The sequence below is a fragment of the Tauraco erythrolophus genome, chromosome 19, assembly GCF_009769465.1.
Source record: "Tauraco erythrolophus isolate bTauEry1 chromosome 19, bTauEry1.pri, whole genome shotgun sequence".
Taxonomy (NCBI): domain Eukaryota; kingdom Metazoa; phylum Chordata; class Aves; order Musophagiformes; family Musophagidae; genus Tauraco; species Tauraco erythrolophus.
The window spans coordinates 9,660,181-9,678,555 of record NC_141483.1 but is presented as its reverse complement, the minus strand read 5'-3'; the positions used below and the strand labels follow the sequence as shown (position 1 = coordinate 9,678,555).

General features: G+C 44.6%; 1 protein-coding gene across 3 annotated transcripts in view; it reads left to right on the top strand.

Moving 5' to 3' along the window:
• Positions 1-18,375, top strand: part of ULK1 (unc-51 like autophagy activating kinase 1) — an 82,270-nt gene that overhangs the window by 22,422 nt on the left and 41,473 nt on the right. For all 3 annotated transcript variants that reach the window (XM_086623241.1, XM_086623242.1, XM_086623243.1), the window contains exons 7-10: positions 1,746-1,919; positions 3,698-3,771; positions 6,466-6,567; positions 14,554-14,612. In XM_086623241.1, coding sequence (XP_086479367.1) covers positions 1,746-1,919; positions 3,698-3,771; positions 6,466-6,567; positions 14,554-14,612 — 409 coding nt within the window. The remainder of the gene's footprint in view (positions 1-1,745; positions 1,920-3,697; positions 3,772-6,465; positions 6,568-14,553; positions 14,613-18,375) is intronic.

Sequence of the window (18,375 nt, the reverse complement as noted above, 5' to 3'; positions counted from 1 at the left end):
TTTTCAATGTAAAGAGGATTTGCATTAGGGAGGCTTGACTGGTTTGCTGAGGGATGGTGGCTAGAGCTGTGTTAGCCTTAAAGCCACCAAATTATATAAAAGAGAGGATAACGCCTTAAAAATGTGGCGTGCTGTTGGAACTGCAGGTCAGAAGAAGGCTCTTGACCACACTGTTTCCCTGCTAGAGGCAGACTGTGCCTAGCCAGGAGTTTGTAATTGCCTGCTAGCTTAATAAGGTTAAGAACTGCCAAGCTTCAAGTCTTGCTTCATGTTTGGGGGAAGATCAGACAGCCTGTCCTCTCCTGGGCCTGAGCTGAATTGGGCAAAAAACTTCTGAATTCTTGTTGTGTTGTTTAAAGATGGTGTTTTAACCATTCCTAAATAGATTTATTTGAATAGGAATTGCAGAAATATTGCAGCGATGGTTTGTTGGAGAGAAGGTTGAGCACAGCTAGGATGCTGGACCTTTAATAGACAGAAAATGGTACAGGATTGAGTACACTGATACACTTCAGCAGGAGGTCAGGGAAAGCCTTGTTACAGATGAGGCAGCACTTTTTTCAGAACGTGCGAGTGGTTTTGGTAGACTTGCATCTGAACTGCCTCTTATATCCTTAAAATCCCTTCACAGAATCTCCCCTTCTTGCAGAGCAGTCTCTTGAATTCCATCTGAGTGCCAGTTCGTGAGCAAAAAGGCCCAGTGAGGGGTGAGAAACCTTATATACATGTGCACTGGTCTCACGTGTATGAGTCCAGGACCAGCTGATAGCTGTGGTGACATTTTAGCCCTGCTTGTGCCTCTTCCTAGAACAGTGAGGTTTGGGAGCGGTGGGAGTTTTTCTGTTCTAAGTGCTCTTTAACTTATCTGTGTCCCTTGCTGTTTCCCATGCACGTACTTTAAAAGTTAGATTTTTAATTTCCTGTGTTGTGTTAAAGCTGTGTGCAACCTCATCTGTGTTTTCATAAGGATTCCTCCCTTCTAGCCGACGAGGTAGAACAGCATTTTGAAGCTCCTGCCAGCTCGTTTTAATGTCTTACTAGAGAACAGCTGGAAAAACACTAATGAAGTCCCAAGTAATTTACAGGGACCTTTTGCAAAAGAAATTATTTTGTTCTAGTGGAATGGTGCTTGCTTTAAGCCTGACGTGCTCAGTGACGGACAAGGAGGCAGGCTGGTAGCACTGTTCATCCTGGGGTTTGTTCAGCAGGCTGCTCCCAGCTTTGGCAAAAGTTTCATACATATAGTTCTTAAAATAACGAGAGCTGATGTCGCATTGCTCTGATTAGAAGAGCCGGTTGAACGTTATTTTAATCCCTTCAATATTTATTTTCACACCACTGTTCTTGGGAAGCTCACATCTCAGAAGAGTGCAGTTCAGAGCTTCCATATTTGCAGATTTTTATTTTTTTTTTTTTGTGCTGTGGGAAGCCTTAAACCTCACCAAACATTGCTTTCTGGACCCAGTTGATAACCCAAAGTTAGTTCCTGCCACTGGCCCGAGTTCACCATGAGAGACTGGGGGCTGAAAACAGTCCTGACCACAAAATAAGTCGGGAATGCAAATGCTGTCCCTTGTTGTCTGTAGGAATCATTCGGAAATAGTGCGCGGAGAAAAAAACACCATATGTGAAAGTAAAAATGCTGAATTGTGGGTAATTGCTGTGGAGAATCTGCCCTTCCTTCAGGGAACTGGCATTGTAATTTTTTCATCTGTGGTTTGTTTTTTTTTTTATCTCCTCCCCAGCTATGCGGACACTTAGTGAAGACACCATCAGGCTCTTTCTCCAGCAGATAGCAGGTGCCATGAAAATGCTGCACAGCAAAGGCATCATCCATCGGGACCTGAAACCACAGAATATCCTCCTTTCCTACGCGGGAGGCAGGAAATCAAATCCCAACAACATTCGCATAAAGATCGGTAAGGCCCCGATACAAACACCACCCTAAGCGCTCCTGGGAGAGTTTGGTGATGGAGAAGTGGCAACCCTCAGTCTTTCTTTGGGGAACCATCTTGGGGGAGGAAAGAATTGCTGCACTTTTTAAATTTCCTAATGTTTTTTATCTTCCTTGCTTAGTTCCTATGCTAGACCTAAGCATTAGTTGCCTCCAAGCAATAGGAGCAAGAGCTTTCTGCTCTGCCAGGACACATACTTAGTGCAAAAGAAATTGGGCAGGGAAGAAAAAAAATGGGCAAAAGAATTGCTCCACTTCAAGCTGAACAGTGTGTCCCTTGGTAAAATCAAATATCAGCCTGCCCTAATTGGCTCGTAATCTCCAGGCTTACCAAGCAATGAGCAGCCGTTGTGATTTTTGTCTTCAGCCTTTAATAGAATTGAGGTAAATGTTGGTGTCTTAAGGCCTGGAACTAGCTGCTCTCCTGGCTGGGCTCGGAGAGCACAGCTGAAAGCAAGCCTTTCCATGGGCCAGATTAGAGGTGGGCTTCTCAGCTGCATCTTGGAGAAATTAACTTTTTGCGCATTAGGCAAGTGGCACAGATAGCCCAGTGGCTGGGACAAATGCTTCAGTAATCCAGTTAGAGAGCATGTGTATTCCCCGTGGTCCCTCAGAAGTGAGTGCTGGATGATATCACCCTCAACATGCGGACTTTGGATTATTTTACAGTTCACAAGCTGAAGCGGACACAAATCAGATAAAACTGTTATCACACCTGAACCCTGTGCTGTGGAGAAAGTGTTAGTGCTTTCCCTCAGCTGAGAAATGAAGTGGAAAAGTTTGAAACGTTGCTGCCCGTTTGGCTGCAGTGTTTTTTTGTGAAGTGCAGAGTTATCTGGAAGGTGGGAGTGACTGGGAGCCACAGGCGCAGGCAGGAGGGCTACGGGCACGGGTGCCCTTGCATGTGATGTGTCCTGCAACCCCTCCGTCGTGTTTTTGAGAAGTACATGGTCCAGGGAATAGCGAGCTGCACCAGTTCATTAGTGACAGATGACAGTGTAAACAGCTGCGTCAATCTCCTAGCTTGAAATATCTGGTAACCTTGAGAGAACTTCTGAGTATCATATGATCAGATGCTGAGTAACCTGCAGAGGTAAATCATCTTGGTATTCCTTGTCCCTGGCTTTTCTAGCCACCAGGTAAACTATGGCTCAGGTTTCTGTCTTCATGCTGGGGTTAGCACTGTTGAAGGTCTCCTAAAGAAAGAATGCAAGACTGCTTTCTGTAGGGCTGGTCTAGAAACGTGAGTGGTAACAAGTAGTGGTTTCTCTTGGAAGTCTGTAATCTTGCGGCCTTTTTAATGGAGAGGAACTTTCAGTTCCCCAAATTAAAAGTTGAGATAGCAGCAGATGAACTAGCTGGTATGAACTGACGTGATCTCACTGCTGAAGTCAAGAGAGCTTTACCAGCTTCCAGCAGCTGACATTTCAGAGCGCAGGCAAATGGATACAGGAAGAAGTGACTGTTGGTCTCTGAAAAATGGATGGGAGTTTGTTCTTCTGAGTACTCTTTTTTCTGTGGCTTGGTCTATACTTTTCTTGTGTCTGTAGCATGCGTTAATAACTAGCACAAGGATGTTACTGCTTGAGAAGAGAGCTATCCAAGTCGTGTTAAGATGGGATACTTCACTGGCTGCAAAGGTTCAGGGAAATGAAAGGAAAGTAGGGAGATTCAACTGGGGAAGGTGCAGGCTGTCTAGAACTGCTGCCTGATCCTGACCTACCTCTCTGTTTCTCTTTGCAGCTGACTTTGGGTTTGCCCGATATCTGCAGAATAATATGATGGCAGCAACATTGTGTGGTTCACCAATGTACATGGTAAGTGTGTTTTGCTTACAGGTTTTTCTGTATCATTCTTGCCTTGCTGCCCGGAAGCAAGGCTTTGTTTTTTGCTAGTCTTTCTCCCAAAACGTGAAATTTTATTTTCTTCTGAGAAGCTAGCTATTACACAGGGAGACTTCATAAAGTCCTAGCTGCTGGTGATGTTAGACAACAGGTGCCTGTGCTGTCATCTAACATTCAGGTGAGCTGTTGATAAATAAAACTGAACAAAACAGAGTATTGATTGCTGTCTGCTCCCAGAAACTACATCTTCCAGAGAGGACCAGGGCCTCTCAACTGAAGGCATTGGGAAATGAAATCTATTTCCTCTGCTGCGAGCAAAGAAACAGCAAAAGAGTGAGAGCTGGGATGATATTTCACACATCTCGCTATATTTGAGGTGTTGATTCTTTGGAGAGGAACCTCAGTAAATCACTGCTTCAGCACGCCCTTTGGAGACAGAGTGATTCCACAAGCCTGCTGTCACCTCAGGCTTTGCAGTCATTTTTGCTATGGCTGTAGCATCAGGAGCAAGGTCCCTGTTTAACAGCAATTTTGTAAAATCTCCGACTATTTTTAGCTCTCTGGTCTTGCAGATACCCTTTATATCTACAGACCTGTGCAGGCAGAGATTTTGCGTTCTGGCTAACTCCTAAGTATTCTTTGCTGTACAGCTCAGCAGATGGCTGTAAATGGAGCTCACCTGCTTCTATTTGCAATTTATGTTTTGTGCATTCCTGCTCCCTAACACTCCCGCCCTCACCAATTCTTTCACCAAACCAGCTGCTTCCAGGATGACTGTAGCTTGAGAAAGAAATATGTTTTAAAAAAGCATCCCAAAACTGATCCCTTTCACTCCCCTTGTATTTCTGCTCTGGGACCAGGATGTGAGGAGGTGATCTCTTATTTGTGCTCATGGTAGTGGTCAAGATCTCAGTGTCACATCAAGTCAGTGTAATTAAACATGACGAAACCAGATCAGAAATAAAACTGTCAAAGCCAGCCATGTAATATTTCTTGAGGGTGTGGGTGCCTGAGCTCAAAGTAAAAAGATGATGTGGATCAATTTAGGTTGAATTTTTCACAAATGCCCTGGGGGCAGTAGGCACCTGATTTTGAACATTGTCTAATCCGCTCTCAGTTAGGTTTTTTGTCTCTACTCTTTGGGCAGAGTTGGGCTGGACTGTGCTGTGCTGCACAGGGGTGGTGTGTTGGGTAGTCTCTTCCACGGTACTAACTCAAGCAAAACAAACTTCCTCTCTCTCCCTTTTTCTGAAGCCTGATGTTTATTTGAACTATGCTATATGTGAAGATGATGTAATTTTTTTCTCCTGTGAGTGTTTCCTGAATTGTCTATTTTTAGTGATACTTTTTCTTTCAGAGTCCCTTGTGAAAGTAAATGAAAACACTCAGCTTATTGTTTTGAAAGGGCTGGACAAAGCAAGTGATGACCTTTTTCTGTTTTATTTTTTTATATTAAGCAACTCTGGACATTACAAGGGATCTCAGAATGTTTCATATTGTTCTCTGTTTACTGATGGATTTTAAGGAAGATGAGGAGGGAGGTTTCAGTTGGGATTTAGGAAGTGTTTGAAGTCTGTCTCGACTGCTGTTGTGGATCTTCTGCAGTAGCCCTGGGAACATCTGCTGGCAAGGCAGGCCCTTATTCCCTGCTTTAGCCCATTGCCGTTCTTTTCATTTTGCCTTTTTTAAAAGAAAGGTATTTTACCCATTCCAGAATGAGCTTTCTCTCTGAACCCTGATATGATCCACATCACGTGAGACTTCAGACCTCCTCGTGCAGTTCTTGTCCTGCTTCCTCGGCTTCATTTGGTGTCATGCCTGCTTCCCTTAGGGACAGACCGAGCTTGTTTGCTGTACAATTTTTTTCCATTACATGTGGCCTTTACTTCTAACAGAGCTAGAAAATTGATCCAGTGCCATGCTGGCAGCACTGCCACGAAATCTGTTGTCATAAACACATGGGATTAGCAAGCCTGCCCTTCTGTCCCTCTTCTGCCGCTCCAAAGGCACGCTGCCTCCTGAGCCATGGGGTTTGTGGACTTGCACCGTCTCCAGCTTCTGGAACAAGCCTGGGAGGGAGCAACTGAGGGCAGGGTGTGAGATAGAAACCAGAGTCTGAGGCACAGCAGGGCTCAAGCTCTTGGACTGAAATGCACAGATCTGCCTTTGAACCCAAACTGTGACCTTGGCAGCGGGCTCTGGAGCATAATTAATGTGCTGCCGTCTTGGGCTAAATGAGGAAAGTGCATAAGTGATGCAGATCAGGATGGAGGCTGAAGCTTACCTGTGCAGTGTGAGCCTTGCTTTTCTTGATCATTTACCTGTTAACTTGCTTTGGTTTAGAAGATCTGTCTGGGTGATTTCAGTGAGGCTGCTTCTGATCACAGGTGGATTCAGCAGAAAATGATGTACTGAAAGGGGAAAGTACTGATTTTGCCCAAAGTAGCGAAACACCATCTGGTATTTTTTTGTTTGACTGAATGAAAGTCTCTGCTTCCCCCACTTAAATAGGGAATCGACCCTTTCAAGGTAGTGTTACATGTTTTTGGGAGCAAAAGCTCAGGGGTTTTTAAAACATAATAGTGACTTCTTTTCCTTTCTTGCAGCTGCAAAAAAAAAAAAAGCTACATCTTTTATAAAACTGATTTCTTTTCTCTCCCCAAAAAGGCACCAGAAGTCATTATGTCTCAACACTACGATGCCAAAGCTGACCTCTGGAGTATAGGAACCATCATTTATCAGTGTTTGACAGGAAAGGCTCCTTTTCAGGTGAGTTGCTTAGATCTAATGTTTCTGACTCTCTTACTTTTTTGCTTTTTTTCCCTTTTAACCTGCTTACTCTAAGCCTTCTGTCATGTAAAATATTAACTCCTGTAAATCCAGCCTCGTGGAGATCTGGCTGTCTAACACCTTGGCAATGTGGTGCTTTATATGTTGTAATGCTGGATGTGTTACTAGAATATGGCTCTCCTTCTCTGGGCTGTATCTCAATGAAATGTATTTCTTGACTATAAATCCTTAGGGAGGGTCACCTCTTCAGAAAATTATCATGAGTCAGTTGAAGCAGTGGTTTTTTTCCAGGCACACGCTTAAAAAATCAGTTTCTATTTACATCTGTACTCAGCATATAATTTATAATTATAATTCTGTTGGGTATGGAAGGACAGTGAGGAAGTTTGTAATTTTAAGTTAATGTTTGGGATGATTTGGTGGTAACTGGTGTATTGCAGCTAAATTGACTTTGTTTTTAAAGCGATTAAGTAGGATCTTATCAAAAGGATCTTATCTGTCATCTCACAGCAATCCCTTCCAGCCTGAAATGTTTATGTTCAAGGCCAAACCCTTCCAAATATAACACAGTCTAGTAAAACTCCACCCTGTAATTTATGCCATAACTTCTGGATGAGCTAGAGCATATCTTTTGTGAAAGGCATTCTGTGATTTGATGGAGAATTCATCACTGCCTTATGCAAGTTGCTTCAGGATTACTTCATGTATTTTTAATCTTATATATAGCTGGAGTTCATCTAGACTCTGTGCGTTTTTCTTGTTCCCAGTCGTTAGTGTGCCACACTGTGTTACTTTTCTTCTTCCATGCTGAATGAGATCTGCAGACTCTCTCTAAAATAGTGGTTGCGAAAGTACTGTACTTACCAAGTTTTTTCCATGCTGTCTTACAGCATAGAAGAGAGGTGCCTGAGTTGCTGATATTTCTTTGCTTCTGTAAGGTGTGAGCTCTGCAGAGCTTGTCTCTGATCCGTAGAAAAAGACCAAACCTCAAATTTGAATGCTGATGTGTCAGCTGATGCCAACTTTTCAGCTTCTTAAATCAGTTAGGGCAAATCTGAACTGTTGCCCTCTTTTTCTCATGTCCTGACTCTCTAAGAAAAAAAAAAAAAAAAGCAAAACCAACCAAACACCACCACCACCAAAAAAAAAAAAACCAAACCCAAAAAAACAACCAAAAAAAAAAAGTCAGTTTGGAGGGAAATCTATGCTCACGTAATAAGGCGAATTTTATGAACTGCAGGACTTTCTGAGCCTTAGTTGCACAGCTCTTTAGAATTTCCCACAAGACCTTGAATGTTTATGCAGTTACATCATCAGGAAGGATAAAGTGAATTCTGAATCTGTTGCAGGAAAGAGTGGGCAAATACAGAAGTAAGCTAATGGTATGTTTTGTTTTTGTCTAGAGCCAAGAACAGTTTTCTCCTTCAGGGTAATTTTTTCCCTGCTGCTGCAAGAATCTTCCATTCCAGTGCTTTATATTCTGTCCACCAGCTTGCTCTGTCTTTAGAGCAAGACCTCATTTCCTTTGCATATTTATTTTTTTTATGAACACCCCTACAAAGTACACTGAAACTCCTGAATGACTCCTGTTCACTGGCTGCATCCACTTGTCAGTGTTGGTATCTTTGAGAGGATAAAAAATAAATACTTCTGCATTAATCAAAAAAAGTGGGGGTGGAGAAAGCAAGTTTTGACTCTGCATGCATAGGAGAGCCTTGCACTTGTTCTGTCTTGTAACTCGGTGCCTTTTACTCTCAAAAGGCACCTTGATACTTTACTCATTCAAACGATTTAGTTATTTAACATGGTGACGTTATCATAGATGTTCTTAGCTTAGTAGCTCACACACAACCTTGGGGCATCAGATTTCGTTGAAAAGAATTAGGTGGCTTTTATCATTGGTCATTGAAGCATGTCACAGAATTGTTCTTCTGAAAACATTTGTTCTCAGAGAAGGTGTTTCACAAGAAATAAGATTGAGTACCGGTCAGCTTCATTTGCCTCTTCAGCCAAGGTTTTGAAAGTGCAGGTGATCAGGAATCCTTCAGCTCTCTGCCAAGGCGTGTCCTCAGGCGCACAGAGAGGGGAGAGCAGTCCTATATGCCTGTGTCCCTCTGGGTCAGGCATGGCAATGCCTTGCCTTGTGGTGGACAACAAAGGGACATTTCAGTCCCTCCCCAACAGGTCCTGATCCTTGCTTTGTGCTTGCCTGACTGGATAAATTTTCTCTTTCCCATATACATGCAACATCTGTTGGGCTGGGGACAGGGGTCACTTGTTTCTCTGTTTTAGTTTTCCTCCATGCCTTTTCCTCTGCTGGGGTTTGCATTTTGAAGCAAAATGCCAGGCCCCATTTGTTCCTGCAGCAGCAGCTGTGGGTTTGTTTGATCAAGGAGAGAGAATTGCTCAGCCCAGATGGTTTTCTGTGCACCATCTATTTGTTTTGACCATGTGTGTCACAAATTGCCTTCTAACTGTGAGTTTCAGGTGAAAGAAGCCTGTCTAGGGCAGATGTTGGAGAGCTGGTTAAAGGTTAACGGGCTTTATTTCTTTGTTGGCATGACTGTCGTGAGAATTTGCTGATGGCCACTGAGCAGGTGAGAAGCTATTGTTGATGGGGCTTTTAGGAGGAGAGAGAGAGGTAGTGGGCAGAGGTGATGGGGAGACCATGAATGGGAATGAGTGCTTTTGGGACAGATATCTACAAATGGGTGGGGAGATAACAGGCTAATTCCACACAGTGCCACCAGCAGACCCAGTTGTACAGGCAGCCAGGAACTGGATTTCTGACATTAACCTCTTCAGGCTAAAATCCTCACTGTGCCTTCCCTCCCAGACTGGCAAGGACAGCCTTCAGCTCTGTCTAGCACAGATTCCCATGGGAATCTGGAGCACAGTGGCGTGAAACATGCTGTGTTTGGGCACTGTAGCTGTTTGGTGCATGCACCAGTTAGGCATCTTCGCAGGATGCAAACCAGAAGGGCTTGTGTTATCTGTAGTGAGGAGGAATGAGCTGCCTAAAAATAAAATAGGGCTTTGGGGGGCTGGGTTAGGCAGAGAAAAGATCGAATGTGTGGAAAGGCTGAGGCAGCTGTCAATCCAGAAAGCGCTTGTAAATCAAGAGAGATGTGTGCATGTGCGTGAATGTGATTTGTAGCTGTCTCAAAGTTAAAATTAACTATGGCTGGGTCACCCAAGGCAACTTCCCAGGGCCATTCCTGTCCCTTCCCTGCCTCGCTGCACACAGACAAGAAAGAAGCTGCTATTGCTCAGATGTGAACAGTTGGTAGGATGGCTGGTGAAGCTGTCTTAAGGAGCTTTTTGTATTAAACGTGCCCATAAACAAAACAGCGAGACTGCCATAGGGATGAGATTAATGGGATTCATAATCCCTATAAACAGATTTGCTGAGCACTGTATTAATGTGGAATTGTTAATTTGCCTTGCCTAATAAGTGGTCTGCACTTGCATCTCTTCGTTTCTGTTGCCGAGGACAGGACTTGAGCAGTGTGTTTCCTGGTCTTGCTGAGTGGGACTGAGAAGTGCCTTGAGAGTGTAGTGGTTTTCTCTTGTCCATACCTGACTGGAAAAGGTTGGGACCCAGTGCCCACCACGTGGTGATACAGGCTGTGTAGACAAGTGGCAACCAGAAGGAAAACTGGAGGCAGAGAAGAAAAAGATTTACACAAGGTCGAAAATACCTTCCGAAAACAATCTAGTCCTTGTCAGATGGTGTTTTAAATATAATTAAATGACCTGAATCTCTCTCTTTTTTTTTTTTTTTTGTTTTTGGGGGGGGAGGAATCACACTGATGTTCCTGGTGGTTTCTGTTGTGTGACCCGTTTAAAACCTGGGCAGCTCGTGGTAAGCAGATGTACCACCACGCACGTGCACTTTGTGTCAGAGCTGTCTGTGGCAGTGGCACAGGTTCACTTGGACATCACATCCTGCTAAGGGCCATGAAACCTGGGTGTCTGCTGTCTGAGCCTTTGCATGAATCTTCTCCCAGCTGCTTTGCAGACATGGTGCACTGTGTCTGCAGGAGAGTGAGCTGGGGAGCAGGGAAGTGGCAAGAGAGGTGATGCAAGTTTTACTGCCTGATCTGGCGGCTCTGAAAGAGTTAACCTGCTTGTGTATGTTCTCATCTCAGCTAGCTGCCAAGTGAAAAATTAATTTCTAAGCTTGGTATACTGAGTCCACTGCTTTATTTCTGGGTTAATTCTGCCTGCATAAATACTAGGATTACGTATCGCTTACAACAACTGCTGTGTTGTGAAATGGGCCTTGAGGAAGACTAGAGACAGGAGGATTTCACGCCCAGAATTTGAACTCGTTGTTTATTTGTTAGGCAGGCTGCTCTCCTGTGCCCAAAGCAGTTCCTCTGAACTGTCCTGTGTCAATGGGGACAGGTATTCCTGGCAGCAGTAGGTTTTTCTGCTCAGACTGGGTGTGGTGATTGACTTGTTGCTGTAGTCAGTGAGCCGTTGGCTTTTGGCTCAGTGTTTGTGGATCAGATCCTGCTCTGTTGGGAGCAGAGAGGACAACATCCATGGACAGCTAAAGTAAAAGGTTTAGGGGTTTTATTTTTGTTTGTTTGTTTTCTGATCCATGTGCTTTCAGGATCCCTTAAATGCCAGCCACTTAGTTGTGGGAGTCTTAAAATATCAACTGCACAAGCACGAGGTATTTGCGGCAGGTTTTCAAGCTTTTCCCTAGAACTACTGAGCTAGAAACATCATTACTTTTTTTTTTTCTTTCTCACTTATCTGAATCCCTTCTCTGCACCTCCAAATCCCCAGGAATCCCAAAGGAAAGGATTCAAACAAAAGAGCAGATAACGTACACCTGCTATGAAGTGTGACTGGATAATGCTGTTCACTGAAGGTGTGAATGTCTCTGGCCCTCTTCTGACTGAGAACTGGGCTTTTGCGTCCAGCCTTTCCCCAAGTGCAACAAATCCAGTGCTGAGTGCTTTTGGAAACACCACCCTGCGTGCCTTTCGCGTGCAATTCGCATGCAGGCAGCCAGCACCAAGTGGGATTTGGCAGGGTTACGCTGAATGCCTTTGTTGGCTCGACATATTTCCACTGCTGCTCAGGACAAATTAACAGAGTGGCAGGATTGAATTTGTCCAATTGTTTTTATATATAGAAAGGACAGATAAGAACAGACCCAGTTACACTAATGCAGCTGCTCCATAGTAACATGAGAGGGGGAACAAGGGCATGAATTACCTGCTGGTGTGTCCCCTGTTCTTGGGGAAAACTGAGCTGTCCATTCTGCATCCCTGTTTCTGACAGGTGGATACTGTCCTACAGGTAGCAGCTGGCTCTGTGCATCTTGGATGGTCTAGTTGTTAGGTGCCTAAAATGAGCTTTCTGGTGTTTTTCTTGGGTAGGATGTATCTTCCTGGAAGGTAGATTTCCAATTAAGTCCTTAGCTCCCTAGAAGAAGGAATTCAAATGGCATTTTTAGTGTCTTACAAACACTTCTGCATTTTTTTTCCCCATGATTCTGACAAGCAGTATTGAAAAAGGTGAGCAAAGTGGCTGGAGGTACCAGTGCTTTATGAAATGGATGCTAACAGCAGGAGAGCAGTGGGTATGTTACTGGGAGCCTGCTGGTAGGAGCAGAACTGGGCGACTCAGTTGATAGATGATGAAGTTACGTGAAGATGCGACTGGTTTTACCAAATTAACAGTGATCCACAGTTGTCTGTGCTGGACGCCTACTATAATGACTCTATTCCCCAGCAGGCAGTTACTTACATTGTTGACCAGCCTTGAACTGGGGACTCTTGGGGACAGCCCTAGTGAGGAAGTGTGGCCTGCATGGGTAGGAGCCTGACACCCTGTATGTGGTCCTTGCAGAACAAGTGGGAATTGTACTGAGACAGCAGAATGTGGAGAAACATCATCCCTACAGGGATATCGCTTTAATTTGTACAAAGAGGAAGGGAACTTCACTGAGGATTTAGCTTCTATCCAAGCTGGTGCTTGGAAACCCTCTCTAATGAACTGGGCTTTGCACGCGTGCTGCTTTTAATATACTCTGTCTTTATTGCCAGGAAAACTTCTGACAAAACAGTGTTTGAAATAGATCAGAGCTTCATTGTATTTGTGAAACAATTGAGTGGTTGCGACAGGAAATGAACAGAGCAAAGAGCCAAGGCTTATATCTCTGATGAGAGCAAGCGCTTCACTTCCCTGCAGTGGAATTCTGTTCCTCCTTGGACCTTGCGTCTGTCAGGCAGTTTTCGTCGCACAGAGCGTGGTGGCCAAGCTGTTTGATGCACTGTGTACACTCGCCTTGTTAAAGTTTGCCAAATATTAGGAATCTAATTACAGGGCAAGATCTGCAAGGGGAAAGGTGTAAAATGGAGTTTTGCTCAACCAAATTGAGTAGCGGTGATTGGAAATTTTAAGGTGGTTTTGCCTCTGTGTATTTTACCTCTGAGGTATATATAAAATACCTCTAAGGTATTTTGCTGAATAACACTCATTTTAATGGTTTGTGAAGAAAGTATTTTAACATCTCCTGTTTGAGTCCTCGCTATGTCTGTGAAAAGCAAAGGATATGCTATTGCAGAAAGGAGAACCGAGAAATCTTTCTTATTTCCTTCTGAGAATCCAGTAGCTCTTATTGGTGCAAATTGACAGGAGAGCTGTGAAGCTCAGGTTGCTAAGACTGCAACAAATACTGCCTGATGAGTACTACACGAGTCTGTTGATATTAGCAGCTTTAAAAACTCTCCCTTTGGTTTCTCTTGAGGTTTTGTACTGAGCTCTCACAGTTATCCTTAATTTTCATCTTCAGCCAGAGGGAGTAGGTGATGTTGAAACAGTATCTTACATGGCTGCTTTTCCAGCCATGCTGTGTTAGTGGTATTTTGATGGCCATCTGCAGATGGGCTTGTCTGATTTGCCATTTTAAGCATCTTAATTGACCTTAAATGCTTCTAATTTAGAAATAGAAGTAGGTGGAAGGCTCGAGGGTTTTTTGAGCCTGCCCTGAACATCAGGAGAAGCTGCCTGTTGCCTCCTCGTTCACACTTTCCTACACACTCTGCTGCACCGATTATTGATTGCAGATGAATCTCTCTGATCTTCCTTCCCTGTTTATGTGAACCTTCATGTCTGTGTCATGCCAGCGAGCCTGCTCTCCCTTTAATAAAGCGACTTTGCCTAAGCAGAAAAGCTGGGACACTAGGGTTAATTTACTGGCCTGTGTTATTCATTGCATAAAAGCAAATGGAGAAATGACGTTAGGAGATTTTTATATGTCGGTGCCTCTATACTGGAGATTTTATTTTTAACCTCAGCCGTAAACCTCTTGTTGTGCCTAGCCTCCTTTTTTTTTTTTTTTAATCCCATCTCTTAGAATATGAAATCTTGTTGTCAGTGTCCTCAGCAGTTGTGTATATTACTGCACAAATAGGAGCTGTGGCTTGAGGCCTTCCGGCTTTCTAGAATTAAAGTAGAAAATCCTAATTCGGTTGCTGTTTCCCCCATGTTCCTGGTCTCTTCACAGATCCCTTGCCCATCAGCAGGCTCCCTGCCCCTCTTCTAAATGCCCTGCAGCATTAATCCATGTTCTCAGCGGGAGCTGCCATTCATCATTTGGGACTCCTCACGTCTGCAATTATTTAGCCTTATGGGTGAGGCTATTAGGCCAGCTCAGACCTGAGCATCAGAGCCCACTGCAATGAAGCTCAGCTCTTGGAAGGGGAGAGCAGGACAGAACCAGGTCAGGGACAAAAAGGCAGCGGGCTGAAATACTGTGTTTTCACTCTGGTACAGAGCTGGCTTTTCAGTCTAAAGCAAGCTGCAGGTTCTCATTGTCTATGCTGGTTCAGTGGTTGAAAAGTGCTTCTCTGCTCTTCAGAGTATCTGTGAAATAGAAATGCTAATGCCTTTCCGTCATTGTCAGCTGTTTCATGTACTGGTTTTCTTTCTCCTCTACAGGCCAGCAGCCCACAGGATCTTCGCCTCTTCTATGAGAAAAACAAGATGCTGATGCCGAAGTAAGCATTTTTTTCCAGTGTTGCTCTTTGTATGCACTTGTTTACTCTATATTTACACCTGTCCTTGCAAGCTCCTGGCTTGTCACTCGGGGAGGTGACTGTAAAATATTTGGCCACCTGCCGTCCCACATTCCTTAACCTGGCAGTGATGTGGCCCAGAGAAAATCAGTCAGCAGCGGAATGCTGGAGTTGATGTTCTCTCTTTCCGCTGATGCTACTCCTCTCCTATGTTGCAAAAATTCAGCATCACTAGTGATTTCAAGAGCCAGCTAGTGGTCCTGTCCCATGTGTGGCTTCCCTGAGGGAGGGAGCTTTGGGAAGAAATTGTGGCGATTCTTTAATCGTGTGAGCAGCCGAGCTGCAGTCTTTCCAGTAACCTGCCATACCTGACTGCGGATCACATGTCTGTTTCTCACGTGTCAGGACAGCAACTGCTTGTGTCCATCGTGCTAATGGGAGGAAATGCTATAACCTCGATGGAAACAGACACTGCTGCAGTTTCCAAGGGGAAATTAACTGCTTTCGTCCCACTGGCGTGTATGTTACCTAGCTGCTCCGTGCTGTGATTTGTCAGTGTAGTTTGGTTTTGTTGCTGTGGTCTTTCCTTTTGATCTTTGGGCCCTTAAAGCAGAACCTCATGCCTGCTCTGAGCACCTCTGCCTTGGTATAGAGACAGGACTGAAGTTCCAGATTATAAATGCAAAAATTGGAAGGCCTTTTTTAACCAGAAAGTTTAGCTTCTGTTTGGCAGAGCTGCTAATACAGCCACATACTCAGGAAGTTCACTGAGTTGCTGTATATGGTTATTTATTTTTGTCGTTATCAGTTTAGACAGCTCCAAGAGATAGCAGAAGGAACTGTCAAGAAACTAGAGCTCTTATCAATGACTTGCACTAGGCATTTAATTTCTCTTTAAGTACTTCCTTTTTTTTGATCTGGGGGGAAGGGACGAATTTCTACTGGGATTAAATGTGAGGCATCTGCATACTCTCCTGGATTGAACAAGAGAGTGTGATGGAGTAAAACACCCAAACAGAATAATTAAAAGCAAAACCACCACTGCATAGTTGGGGCCAGATAGTCTGTGTGAGCAGAAAGAAGAGGTTCTGTTTCCCCTACACTGCCTAAAACATGATTGCCCACCTCTGAGGTAGTCCCTCTTACTAAGAGATAGATTATTACCTACAGTTAATAAGCTTCCTTGTGTTGATCATGCTGCTCTGCTGCCACTTTGGCTCATGGCACGCGCAGGAGGAGGCAGGCGAGGGGAGAAATGAAACTTGGCTGTAAGAGGAGAGCATGTCTGCTCTTGTAGGGATTAGTCCTCTGTTGCAAGTCCTTTACACACACTAAGTTTACCATTTTCACTTATCTCCACTTTTTAACTACCAAATTCCTCCAAAATTTAGATCCAAGCCCATTGTTTTTTCCACTGTAGAAGTCAGTGGCCTTTGGGTAAAGGATGGTTGCCCGCTTTCCCGAGTCAGTTTGTCTCTCTGACGTGAGCCACAATCTGTGCTATTTCCTGAGTAAACATGAATAAACGGCCTCCGCCAGCCCGCCAACACAAGACGAAACGCGAAGCCACTCCAGAGACCTCAGGCTGCAGCACTGCCAGGATTTGGCTTTGTTCTCCTTGGGGCTGAGCAGGCTGGCACCCACCTCTTGGCATCGCCATGGAAAGTGCCATGTTTTGGCTTGGGAACAGGGTGGGGAAGAAAAGCTCATTGAATGTTCATCAGCGGTCTGTGCCTGCTGGGCTGCTGCTGTTGCTGACAGGTAAAATGCCGTTCCGAGGTGGGGAGCCCATGTCAGCAGCAGAAAGCCCGAAGGCCTCACAGTTTTAATAGCGCCGATCTAAATGGCGAACGTTCATTGTGCCGATTTGCATGGCAAAGTACGTTCTAGATCATGGCGGGGAAGGAGGCAGTTTTGTTACTTACGTTTAAACAGATGGCCTTGGAAAATAATACTGTGAGTTTGCATAGCAAGGCTTGATGTTTTAGATGTGAGAGATCAGAGGAGACAAACAGGCTGTTAATCTGCACCATCTTCGGTCTGTGTTGTGACATCCAAGGTCTACTGCTTGACCTTCCTGTTTCTTGGCTTGAAAACCATACAAAAGCTAAAGTCATTGCTGGGAAATGGAGTTATATTGGATGAGAGCTTTGTGTGTCATGGATAAATAAATTATGACCATAACACTGGAGGACTGCAGGTCTCCAGCACTAATGTATTTTTCAGGAGACTCTGCTAGCAGTGGTATCTTGGGCTATTGTTACGCAGTGTACTTCTAAGGCACCCCTTTTTTGACAAGAGGGCGTTTTTCCTTGGCTCAAACTGAGTCTCAGTTTAACTGGGTCCCTTCTGGAGTCCTGGTGGCTGCTTCCCTTGTTGGCCTGGGAAGGGGCACGAAACCATTCCAGTGTCAGGAATGGAAATGCAGCTCTTCCAGTACAAACAAGGATGAGGGATGCTTGCCATCATTCTCTGTTCTAGGAATCACTGGGCTCAAATTCCTGTGCCAGCAAGGCCTAGGGCTTCACAGAAAAATAACTGGGTAGTATTGAAACCTATAAATACACACCTTGCCTGCCATCTCTAGTTTCGCTGAACTAGAGTCTGTTGGTGCTAGCTAGCACCTCTTTCCCCCCTACTATTTTTGTCCCAGCTTCTTTTTTTACCCTGACTTGTAGCAGGGGTACAGGTGGTGAAAATGATGCAGGAAGGGTTGTTTCTCTCTCCCAGTGTCAGTCGAGCTTGGCTTCGGGGCAGTGAGTGATGCCAGCACAGCACAGCGGAGCCCAGCGCTGTGCCATGCAGCAGGCTGGGGCTCCACGCAGTTAAAATTCCTCTGCTGAGCACGTATGCCATTACCTCGACTGACCCACACATGAGGAGAGGGGAAAGCCTGGCAGACCGTGGGGGCCATGCTGGGCACAGCCATGGTAAACAAAGTCAATGCTGAAAAGTGCTGGAGCCACCTACGCTTAATTTAGAGAGCTCTGCTCTGGCTGCTACAGCCCCCGACAACGCTTCTGGTTGGGGAGGGAAGTCAGCAGAGCCGAATCCACTTATGCAAGAGCTGAACTCTGCTTTCCCTGCCTTAATCTGTTCATTTATTCCCTGCTTCTTGCAATCTACTGGGGTTGTGAAGAGCTGCTCTGACCTCTCCCCCATCTGCTTGTGGGGTGAGGGAGGGCGCAGTAATTCACTAGCTCTTGTGCTGCAATGGCTGTTGGAAAAAGTGTTTTCTTTGTAGCTGTGCTGGATAGTGGAGTAATAGCTGCACTAGTTTTAGCTTGCTCGGGTGGCAGTTGCTCACATCTTAGCGGCCTTCAGCTAATAAATGCTGTGTATGAAGGAAGCAAACAGACAAAGGTCGCTTGCTAGTCTTACATAAGCTGCATTGAAAAAGAAATGCCTTAATAAAATGGTAGTAATTGGGGATACTTTTCACCACCAGTGTCTGAATTAGAAGCTTCCCCTTGGTAACTGTTTCATTTTAATGACCTCCTTATTCCTGTCAGAGCAAGTAGAAGGGATTTTATTTATCATGTGCAAAATATTGTATATTGAATGGATTTAGCTGAGAACTACAGGGATGACATGGGTGCTCCTGTGGAAGGGAAGGATCAAGGATCTGCAGGTGCTCATGGGAGAGGCCGTTAAAGCTAGATTAGCTGTAGTCTTAACAATGACAATGGGGAGTAAAAGCCAAACAGATGCAAATACAGATGTTCCTGTTCAGCCTCTCTCCAGT